Here is a 12227-nt window from a genome sequence, read left to right on the forward strand (position 1 = left end):
TTCAAAGAAACAGATGGTGCTGATAAAACAGCCAAATCTGTATAAACCATAAGTAGAACAAATATATCAATGATTGTTAAAAAGTTTAATCTGAAGTCAAGTTTAGAATGTTGACCTGGGTATGTGCGTTTAATTTAGACTAACCAGTGTGTTACTTCCTAACCTCCTTGCTCTTTAACAGTATTGATTAAGATCGGCATTTAAGGAAGAAATCTGTTATTGAATCAGATATGAATTTTTGGTAATTATTTTGAATACAGTGATTTTATTCAGAAAATGAATTCCACCTGTTCCTACTGACTTTTCAAGTTAATTTTCACCTCATTGACAACAACTAGGCATAGTTATATTCACTAAACATCATTATGTTCTGCATTTTATTTATAAAGGATTCATAGATATGCAAGTACTACTATAAAGTACAGACACTGCCCTCCTTACAAACATTCAGATACAAGCAAATTAAAATTGTGTACAAAGTAGTACGTCCCCCTTTCCCACCCATGAGTTCAAACTGTGTTTTGCACACCTATTCTGTACATACAGTAGTGTATGTGCAGTGTATTGTGCTTTAGGATGGAAAATTTACAGTACTGTATTGATTTTATATCGTACTGTACTTGAAAAGGCATGAAGAGTACAGTAGCCAACTTCCAAACAGTTCAATGCACAAACGGCCGTCCAGAACATTACTCATTTGAAAGTAGGGTGGTGTCTGTATACAGTACTTGAAAAGTTAATCCTTATTGAGTTTTTGTTTTAGGGTCTTTGTGTCTATGCAGGTTATTGATCATCTCGTAACATTTTAGGTGACGGGCGAGGCAAATGAAGAGCAGATTTTGGCGGCAACTGCTGCTTACCTTGATAGACCTGAGGTCCTTGTCAAAGCCTTGAATGAGCTCTTTCATATATTCAGATTTGAGACGTGTAACGATCAGCCGAGAGCTTTAAACCTAATTCTTCTTTCTATGATAAGACATAGGCATGAGAAACACATCCAGATATCTGGAAGGTGAGTGGGATTAATTTATTTTTTCTGTAGCGTCTCATGAGGTGCCTGCCATGTCAATAGGGAGTTCTGTTTGTGATAATATGAAATTGGTGTGCCTTTGTATAATAAATTATATTTTCTTACTTAAACTTTTGGGTTCCAGATTACTTGTTAAAATGCTTTCATACTATGGTTGTCTTTTCTGGGGTAAACATTTGAATTTCATTGAACCAGTTTGTATAGCTTTGGAAATTCCAAGTAAATTCTTGGTAGTTTTGATGGCAGTTTTATATTGCTATAGATTTTGAGGTACATGAACTATATGATCAATATTCTGGCATAAATTCTTGGCTGCTGGATTAGGTTGGTATTGAGTTAAGTAACCCAGCCCAGTTGCAAGTTAGATTCTTGCTTTTGCGGTGAAACTTACCAGGTCCACTATTTCTTTTCCCCAACCAACTGTTACCTTTACAGTTGCAATAATTTTCACAACAGATATTCTGCATGGATTATTTTTTATGGCATATAGTCGAGTGGGCTTGGGAGTCGAATAATACACACTTTGTCAAGGAGCACCTTGGAATGCTGTTCTGAATGGATGCACTAGCCTCCTTTCTTTATCAAATGTTAAGAACCTGGGAGGAGTCCCCCCCCCCCCCCTTTTTTTTTTTGTTTTTTTTTTTTTTTGTGGGTTGAAGCATCTTAGTTTTGTCTTGACACATGAATGACATTAAAAAATGAATTTGCTTTTCATTAAGATTTAACTTTTATAAAACCATTTCAGATTTACTAAATGATTCATGTGGTTTTAATATTTTAGAACTTGAATTATAGATATATGTTTTTCTTAACATTGAGAATTATGCTGTGAATATTATTTCATGTTCCTCAGTTGTGATATTTGTAGTCTTCTGGTATTGAGGTTCACTTGCATAGTTTATTAAAAAACAAATAGGTTTAAGGAAGAAAGTAAGTAGGAAAAAAACAAAGTTTTGACATTATAGCTTACTGTGGTCTTTAATACATAATAACTTGAAGCTTCTTGTGATATGTATTAGCTTATAGTTTGCATTGGCATGTCTTCCCAAATGATGCATGAAGCTGTTGTATTTGCAGCGCATCACTGTTCTACATAGCAAAGAGTGAGGAGAAGAATAGCTTAAGCGTACGAGCCAGGCAGAAGATGATAACAGTTTTGCTTGACGCTATGGAAACGCATATTGATGACTCGACAATGATGCGTAATGGCTGCCTCACGCTCTGTCAGTTTAAGATACCCCAGCATGTGGTGAGTCAAGTGAATGTCACTAGTTCTCTTCTTTCTCAAATGGAGTGAGGAAGGTGAATAAATCTGTACACCCTGTTGAAACTTTTGATATCATTATCATTTTTTATGCAGTAAAATCTTTTCTTTTTTCCCCTGCCTTTAAGCAGTTGTTTGAGTATCGTCGCTTAGTTAAGCTGCTTCTGAGATTGATTCGAGGGAGAGGAGACGGTGACGATTTCGTTCGGCGCATTGCCATATATCTCTTAAATTCCTTGGCGTGTCAGGTTGACGGAGAGCAGAAAGAGCTAGTTGGGGACCTTGGTGCTATTGAGGTAAGGAGAAGTGAATATGATTGTTAATGTATAAGTGTCTTTGTTATTTTATTTTTGTAAGAATGAATTAGTGGCTCCAATGAACATTACTTCTCAAGGTGTGCATATAACTTAGTTTAGCAGATTCAAATAGCCTTTGTCCTTCATCCAGACAACGACCATCATTGAGGCATTTAAAGTACACACTAAAGAGGATCTTAGGCTCCAGCTGAGGTCAGAGAATTTATCCTTATGTTGAGACCAAGGTTTGTTCCATATATGAACAAATGACTAATGTGAAATCAATTTGTATTTTTCATAACTAACAAACCTTTGGTCTTAACGATAAATTCCCTACATTAAGACTGAAGGTTGGTTATTTATGAAAAATTCAAATTGACTTAATATTTGTCATTTTTCATTGGTTGTTCAGCACTAAGACTGACCAGGGATTATGGTTGCTATTAGAGTAAAGTGAATGATAAGAAAAAAGTGGTCAATATTAAAGTCTGTGGAGACAGATAGTCAAGAGAGAGCTGTGATGTTCTGAATAGAGGTGGAGGATAAGAGGTGTGTGCACACCACAAACATTAGTGCGGAATAGCCAGTGGTTGATTTATTTATTCATATAATCGTGATTAAAAATTGAAAGGACCCTAATGGGATGCTATTTCAACTGCTTATTGTTTCTCTTTCTAAACAACAGACAATGCTGAAGTTAATAAGTGATCGCCTGCAACGACAGTTGCATGATGATGTGCTTGAAATAGCATGGTCGGCAATGTGGAATGTGACTGATGAAACTCCCATTAATTGCCAGCGTTTTCTAGACGGCCAGGGCATGACCTACTTCCAAAAGTGTCTTAAGGTAAGGAGAAGGAGAGGATATTTCATTTTTCTGAAATTTAACTTAAACTAGAAGTATTATTATTGTTATTAAAACTTAGAATTATTTATTTTTATTTATTTTTTATTTATTTATTTTTTTGGTCTATCACAGTCCTCAATTTGACTTAATAGTACCTATAGTGGGGGTTCCGGGTTGCAACCTGTCTCCTTAGGAAGTCCCATCACTTTTTCTTATTATGTACGCTGTTTCTAGGAGCACACCTCCCTGCATGAATCCTGGAGCTACTTCAGCCTCTAGTTTTTCCAGATTCCTTTTCAGGGATCTTGGGATTGTGCTTAGTGTTCCTATGATTATGGGTACAATTTCCACTGGTTTATCCCATATCCTTCTTATTTTTATTTTCAGGTCTTGATACTTATCCTTTTTTTCCCTTTCTTTCTCATCGACTCTGGTGTCCCATGGTATTGTGACATCAATGAATGATACTTTCTTCTTGATGATTTTGTCAATCAACGTCATGTCTGGTCTATATAGTTGCATGTATCACCCTATCTGTTCTGAAACCATAGTTCCAGAGGATCTTTGCCTGATCGTTTTCTATCACTCCTTCAGGTTGGTGCTTGTACCACTTATGACTGCAAGGTCCCCCTCATTATGGAACCACCTCGATGTGGTGAGGGGGCTCTCGAACCTCAGGAATTTCTTCCCAGATTCGAACCCAAGAGTCCCATATGACATTATATATTTTTAGATTAATATCTGTGGATTTTTCCACTTTTGTTTAAATTTTCAATATCTAATAAATAAGAAAACATATAACTTGGATTGAAGTTAAATCCGAAGCTAAATAGTGAGAAATGTGGTAGATCCATCATCTACCCGACAATGTTTGGACCTGGTTTTCCAGGCAGAACTATTCTGTGGGGCTGGACCACGGATTCCAGGGGGGCCTGGTTCTAGGGATAGAACTCTTGGCACTCTGTCTGGTTTGCCCGTGACGTGGTTAGAATGGGAATAATTGTATTTACGTAATACTCTTAGTCCTACCAAGTGGGTATTGCTTACACTTGGGCCATACTAATAATTTTATGCCCCCCCCTTTTGGGGTAGGGCAGGGATGCGGACATTTGGGAGTCATTTCTCAATTGTGCCATCGGTGGAAGATTTAATTTCACGAAAAGCCAATGATATCTTTTCAAAATATACTATTATATTTTTTTTCTGTGATAAATACGAATAAAGTTATTAGTACCCCTGGGCCCCTTGATGGACAAAATTCGGCACAGTTGATGACCACTGGAAATTTGTCCCTGATTCTTCCTCAGTCAGTTCAAAATGATAATGCAGCAAAGGAACATCCAGTTACAAATAAATTATATGATCCTAAACACCCAGCAGGGCTCATAGAAATTATACAAAAAAGTAAAAATCAAACAGAAGATACAAACATAATAACAATAGAACTATACGTAACAGAGAAAGGAAACACTGATACACAGATAACCCACATAAGGCAAGGTCCCAAGAGAAATAGAAATTATTGTCCTAATCCAACACTGGTGCCTTTTGATCATCTTTTTGGACCAGATAACTGGTCGAGATTTCTAGTACTTAAAGCTGAAAATAAAATATCAACAGCAACACTAGAAAACAAATTATTGAATATATGACCAACACAAGAATTGGAATGCCGATATATTTAAGAAAATGAATGGTTACTTCAGGTAACCACGAAAAAACAGTCCACCACCTTTCTAAATATAAAAGAAATAAATTTGCTCTCCACCAAGCTGAATACTTTCTCTATCATCCCCCCCCAGTGGTGGTACACATATATTCTGTGTGAGATCTACTTATTCTCATTCCTCTGTCCTCCAGTACTTGTCTCCATCTTTCCAATTTCATTTCCAGATCTTCCCTGCTCTCTGCGCACAGAACAATATCATCCGCATACAATAATAAGTCATGAAACATTAAATTATATACAGGGCACAGTTATTTTACCCAACATTGAAGAAGAAGGACTACCCTCAAAACAATTGATTCTTGACTCCCTTAAGTTAAGATACAATAATATACAGTGGTACCTCGACATACGAAAGTCCCAGCTTACAAAAAATTCAAGTTACAAAAGCAAATACGAAGAATTTTTTGGCTCTACATAAGAAAATAATTCAGGTTACGAAAGGTTGTTGCTGTAAAGTCCCGAGATTCGCCTGGACCGCCGAGAACAATTTTAAAACTCGCACGCCGCCAACTGAGTAGACTTACCACCATCCTCCCACACTCCCATTGGTTCCTGATGCTAGTCACTGCCATAAGATCCTGCTCTCCTATTGGTCAGCTTCTCTCCCATCGTGCTCTACGTAAAGGCGTTCTTCTTTAGCCTCTGCTTCTCACCAGCGTTATCGTACACACTCGGAATTCGTTCGTTTGCTTATACGAATTCGTTTGTTAACGTAAATTCGTATTAGTGATTTCGTTGTATGTACTACTTTATCGTGTTGTGTGAGAACTTAATTAGTATACTACATAACTTTACTACGTACAGTATAGTCATGGGTCCCAAGAAAGTTGCTGAAGTTCACGGGAAGAAGAGGATGCTTTCTATGGAGACAAAAATGGAGATTATCAAGAAGTATGAAGCTGGCATGCGGTTGAGTGTGATCGCTAAGGAATACGGCCGAAATACGTCGACGATAGGCACCATCCTTAAGCAGAAGGAAGCCATCAAAGCAGCTACACCTTCCAAGGGCATGACTATTTTGTCCAACAAGAGGAGCCACATGCATGAAGAGATGGAGAGGCTGCTTTTTCTATGGGTTGAGGACAAAGAAATCTCTGGCAATACGATAACCGAGACGGCTATCTGCCAGAAGGCCAGCACTATTTTCGGCGATTTGATTGCCCAGGCCGAAGACGACGGAGGAGAAGGGACATCGACGGCAACCCCAGACTTCAAGGCTTCTCATGGGTGGTTTGATAAATTCCATAAACGGACTGGACTCCATTCGGTGGTGAAGAAATTGAAATTTTGTAAAAAACGTAAAGTATAAAAAAGTTAAAAAATTTTAAAAATCAAAAGAAAAAAAAATTTTAATTTTAAGTTTTTTGTAAAGTTAAGTGTTAACGTTTTGTGCCGTTTGTTAATGTGTTTCGGAAAGTTTAGTGTTAATGTTTCCTGACATTTTTTAATGTGTTTCGTAAAGTTAAGTGTACATGCAAGTTTTCTGCCATTTGTCCTCCTCCTCTGTCGCCACTTTTGGAGATTGCCTCACTCGAAAGGTAAGATTCCACATTTTACTACATACGTACGTATGTATGTACAGTATTTCTTGTATACCATGTACACTAATACATTGTATTTACAGGTATGTAGTACATATTAGTAGTATATATGTAGTTTAAGTTAAGTATTGAATGGTCCAAATTGTTGTACAGTGGTCCCCCCGTATTTGCGGGGGATGCGTACCAGACCCCCCCGCGAATAGTTAGAATCCGCGAATGTTTGGAACCCCCCTCTAAAAATGCTCATAAACTCCTATCCTGAACATGCAAACACCAAAGTATCCCTAAAAAGACCATCCTTCATCAAATATACATAAAATATCCTATTATGGTTGATATTAATCTTTGAAATATTATTAATACTGTTTTAAAGTAAATCTTACATTTGTTCCGATACGTAATACAAACCCTCGGTCCTTTAACAATAGGAAGGTAACTAGCAGCAGCTGGGACGGTCGTAAGCTTCGAACAAGGGGAGAACGGTAGTTAACTGCTTGTCCGATCGTGCGCGCGGGCGGTGAAGAATCACTTTTGCTTTCGGCCGCGGGTGTGAAGGACGTGTTCGTCATCGCTCTCTGCCCGCTTCATCGTCGTATGCATTGTTTATATTGGGTTTTCTACTAATGGTTTGTTTGACTTGAAAATGAAACTGTAAGTACACTGTTTTCATTTTCATTACTTAATTATGAATCAACATGGAGCTATCGCCGTAGAGACGGCGATTTCCGCTCTTTTCATGAATTGAACCCTTGAATTGTGTCTCGGTGCCGAGGGCGGGCGCACTCGCGCCGAGTCATGTATTTTGGGCGAAAGTGTGTAATTGAAAGATGTAAGTACTCTTTTTCATTATATTTTTGCCCTGTGCGTTCGTTGCCGAGAGCTTGATTGCGCTCGGCAAGAGCCTCTTATTTTGTATGAATAGAATGCAATGAAAGTGGATTCGCAATGCAGTTTTCTTTTCATTTTCATTTATTAATTGCATCAAATTTAATTTTGGATCAATTTCCGCTCTTACCCGGGAATTAATCCTTACGATTTATTGCTGTGAAAGTGAAAATAGCAAGTGCAGTATTTGTTTCATTTTCAATATATTTTATGTTAGCATCATTATATTATGGGATCAAGTTTCCGCTCTTACCGGGAATTGATTTTTCCCCCTTTGTAAGTTCTATGAATGAATCGCAAGTGCAGTATTCTGTTTCATTTTCATATTACTTTTCACTGCTGTGCGGGGGTAGGGGAAGCGAAGGTCTGCCAGGAAGTCGTCGGAAAGCTCTCCCGCGACTCCCTTGGTATCCGATTCTTCGTCTTCTTTCCTGCCCCCCCGCTCAGCTTCCTCGTATTTTGTTTTTGGGGTCTTCCTTCCGTTCGGGGGGGTCGGGGGGGCATGTCTCCCCCACCCCCCCCCCGTGCGTAAGGGAACCCCTCTTACTAATCTGTCTGTGCTACCAGCAGGTGCTACATCCGTGGGAGACGACCTTGGACAGGTATGGGCCACTGCGGCTGCAGAGCGTGCCTAGCATCCACGATCTGCTGCAGCGTCTAGCGAGGTCTGGGGCGGTGACCTTGGAGTGGTCTCCACTACAACCTTCACGGCCGCTTATGCTGCTTCCCCCCGCTGGTCTACACTCCCCATGCTGTGTCGGTGACGCCGTCTGCCGCTTATAGGGGCCGGTCGCCGCCGTACCGAGGAGGGGTATGCCGCCGCCGCCTGTGTTTTCTTCGTGTTGCCTGCCCCAGACTCCGCCTGTTCCAGCAGCTCGCCCCCCTGGACCGGCCGCCAGTACCACGCTGGCTGCCGATGATTCTACGAGGCGATGGCTGGGCCTGCCGTACCTGTCGCTGATGTGGTTCCCGCTACTGGCTTGGCTGTCCCTTCTGTGTTTACCGCTGCCGCTGTTCCTGCCGCTCCTGAGCTGGTTGCTGTTCCTGTCGCTCCTGGTTCCTGCGCCTGGCCATGCTGGTCCTGCCCATGGTGTGTCTTCCCCAGTCCCAGGTCCTTCCGGACAGGTGCAGTCGGGCCGTGTTGCTTCGGCAATAGGCCCGACTCCGGCCTGGATGGAGGACCTGACGACTGTCCTGCGTGAGCTGACGAAGAAGAGGAAGGTGTCATCTTTGTCTTCGTCTGCTGCTGCCTCTTCCCCTTCGACTTCTAAGGCCCATAAGCCGAAGAAGAAGAAGGCTGCCTCCCCCCCCCTAAGAAGTCTCCTTCGGGAACTTCTAAGGGCCCGTCCCCACCTTGTTGGTGGGACGGGGGTCCCTTCTGGCTGGTCCTCCTGCTCCTTTGGGAGCGGGGGCCCGTCTCCCCTTCCGTAAGGAAGAGATAGACGGGGGACGGGGCCAGAGGAGTATCGGTTAGCTCTGGTACTTCCTCGCCTGGTGCTAGCGGCGATGAAACCGCTACGCCAGGTACGGCTCGGTCTCTCGTTCGCGGGAGATCCCGAGTGTACGCTCTCCCTCGGGAGACCGTGCAGCCAAAGTTTCGGCGCCAGAGTTCGCTCGGCGCCAAGACCACGGCACGGAGCAGAAGGCTGGCGAGAACCGCTCAGGTGACTCTCGCCAGGCCAGCGGCCGCTCTCGCAGCGACCAGCTGGTAACCGGGTTTTGTTATTCCCCCTAAGAAGACTCCTTCGGGAACTTCGAAGGGCTCGTCACACACTGGTGTGACGGGGGGGTTCTTCTGCTGGTCCTCCTGTTCCTTCGGGAACGGGGCCCGTCTCCCCTTCTGAGAAGAAGAAGACGGGGACCAAGGGTGTGCTGGCTACCGCTGGTACACCCTCGCCTGGTCTTGGCAGCTCTGCTGCTAAGCCAGGTACCGGCTCGGTTTCTCGTCCGCGAGAAGTTCCGAGTGTACGATCTCCTTCGGGTGACCGTGCAGCCAAAGTTAAGACGCCTGAGTTCGCTCAGCGTCATGACGAGGCACGGAGCAGAAGACTGTCGAGAGCCGCTCAGGTGACTCTCACCAGGCCCCAGCGGCCGCTCTCGCAGCGACCAGCCGGTACCGGTCGGGTGGACGTGACGGTCTCTTGACGCCGGCCACTGGGGTTTTGAGGCTGGGAAGAGGTCCCCCCAGGTCCCCTCGACCGACGGTACCAGCCTCGGCTGTTACCAGCGGTTTGACGTGCCGCAAGGACGCTCACCGGTCTCACGGCGAAAGCGAGCTCTGCAGGTCACCTGACCGCCGCTCCCACAGGGACGGGGGCGGATACGGTGACCAGCAGCACGCCGTCTGACGCACGGGACCTGGGGTCGACCGTGCCTAGTCGAGCCGCTCGCCACAGGTGAGCGGCACGCCAGGCCTGCAGATCGATCCCCACCGCGGGTTGGTGATCGGCTGCAGCCCCCCCACGTACGCTGGTCCTGCCAGCGAGCGGGGGGGGGGGGAGCGTCAGGTCTGTCTCTCCACTACCTTCAACTTCCTCGGGCTACACCTGGAAGAGCAGGTAGCTAGGAGTGATCGTGAGAGGTGCGCCGCTCACGATCCCGTTCACGACGCCGCACGTGCCACGTATGGTCTTAGGACCAACCAGGACGTACGCGCAAGTGATTGGAGGCGACCGTCAGGGATCTGTTGCTGGTCCTTCTTCTGAAGGAGGAGGGTCCTGGAGCTGCTCTTGTTGGAGGGACTGGACGGTCCTACTCCTCAAGACGCTGTAACTTCCGAGATTCAGAGTAACTTTACCCAGGTTATTGCACTGATTCGTCAGCACAACGACCTGGGGGAAGGATCGCCGCTCCCACCAGCAGAGCCCATGTCTCTGCTCGAGTCGTTTTGGGGCCCGAGAGGGAACCCAAACCGACGGTGGGTTTGCCGCGATCGGAGCTTGCCGATTCTGTCTTGAACCAGAGTCTCTCGTCTCCGGACAAGAAGGCTCTCTCAGTTCTGGCTGGTCGATCAAGCTACTTCCACCTCCTCTACTGCGACAGCGGCGTTTCTACGTGTCTTCGGACGTATTTAAATACTCCTTCGGTCCTCCTGAGAGGTTTCGACCTCGACGAGGGACTGGAATGAGTCGGAGGACGGTATCGGCTCTCTCCTGTCAGGTGTCGATCAGCCCCCACCCAGACGACGTTCACAGTGGCGGCAGACCCTTACCTACAGTGAGAAGTTCGTAACCCTCCTCGGGAAAACGTTTTCTCCTGACGATACGTTTTCCCAGACTCTGAGAGACCATCGCCGCAAGGCGATGGCTGCTCCTACTCTTCTCCAACTGCTAGTTCCACTGGAAGGCGAGCGAGTATCCAATTCCTCCCCCATTCCCTCTCTCCTTACGGCTACGAGGGAAAGGGGAAGGATCCTACAGAGATTTCTCTGAGGATCCCACGTTGGGGACTGCGCTACCAGGGGGGACCTTCGGGTCCTACCTGACGTAAGCCCCGGTCGTTGAGGAGGGATCCTGCCCCATTCTCGTTTTCTACGGGAATCGAGAGGACCACCAGCCGATATCGTTTGACGAATTCGGTGGGGGTTTCGCAGACTGCTTAGAATTTCTACGGAATTTCTAGCGCATTCAGAGTGTTAGAGTTCTTTTTACGATCTCCAAACACTTAGGCGAGACCACGGTCCAAAGTGAGCGAGACGAGAATCCCCGATATGTTACACGATAATCGGGAACCTCGCCTATGCTCGAATTCCTGGAATTTCTAGCATTAGGAAGAAGACTGCTGCTGAAAGAAGACTATCTCACAGGTAGGCGACCAACCTGGAATAGAGAAGAACGGACGGGAATATCCAGTTTGGCTTGAACTATCGCTTAGTATTCTGTTCACCATTGAAGCTTTCCTTCGAGGAAGACTTCTTCACTCTCTTTGATAGAGACCGAAGGTGGTCGATCTCCAATCCTTATTTTGTTTTCTTGAAGGAAAGAATTTAGGATGGAGATCGTTGTTCAGAATCCTACAAATATACTACGTATATTAACCTCGCGACATGATTCTGCCTAAGCAGTTGAATGGTCCCGAGGGGTAGGCGCATATCCTGGTTATTCTACGGATTGCGACTTAGACGAAAAGTATTCTAATTGAACTGCAACTCGGGTTGCCTGCAACCTCCCAGGAGTTTCCAGTTTCAATTTTATATACTTATGGTGTTGTCACAACAACACCATTTAAGCTTTTATATTTACCGAAATTCGTTTCGCATAAATATAATTGCTCGAGCATATCTTTTTATGCTCGGTGGTTCTAGCCGAACGCATTCTTCGTGAAAGGATTACTTGGCAAACTCAGGATGAACGAGTCAGCGACAGCTACTGCGTATTGAATTGCCCGAGGCATTTCAGTAACCAGCTGCCGCTTTGAGATGGACGGTTGGTTATGTCTTTCTCACCTGCTTTGATTGAATACAACCGTATCTCTGCCCAACATCACGGACTTAAGTCTCTGATTAACGGGATTCTCGCATACATGAATGACCATCTACTGCTGTGACGCTAGTATTCATCGTCTTCGGTATTGCGAGAATTTTAAACAGAGATATCTATTCGACTCTCATCTTTCTGTTTACCGCACGGTAACAGA

General features: G+C 44.4%; 1 protein-coding gene across 2 annotated transcripts in view; it reads left to right on the top strand.

The window, feature by feature from the left end:
• The window catches only part of LOC135202996 (protein zer-1 homolog), a 118603-nt gene that overhangs the window by 39544 nt on the left and 66832 nt on the right, over positions 1-12227 (top strand). The window contains exons 5-8 of one of the 2 annotated variants that reach the window (XM_064232541.1): positions 810-1012; positions 2108-2279; positions 2423-2590; positions 3276-3437. In XM_064232541.1, coding sequence (XP_064088611.1) covers positions 810-1012; positions 2108-2279; positions 2423-2590; positions 3276-3437 — 705 coding nt within the window. The remainder of the gene's footprint in view (positions 1-809; positions 1013-2107; positions 2280-2422; positions 2591-3275; positions 3438-12227) is intronic. The other variant, XM_064232542.1, reaches the window with a different exon arrangement.

Source organism: Macrobrachium nipponense, chromosome 33, assembly GCF_015104395.2.
Source record: "Macrobrachium nipponense isolate FS-2020 chromosome 33, ASM1510439v2, whole genome shotgun sequence".
Lineage (NCBI taxonomy): Eukaryota > Metazoa > Arthropoda > Malacostraca > Decapoda > Palaemonidae > Macrobrachium > Macrobrachium nipponense.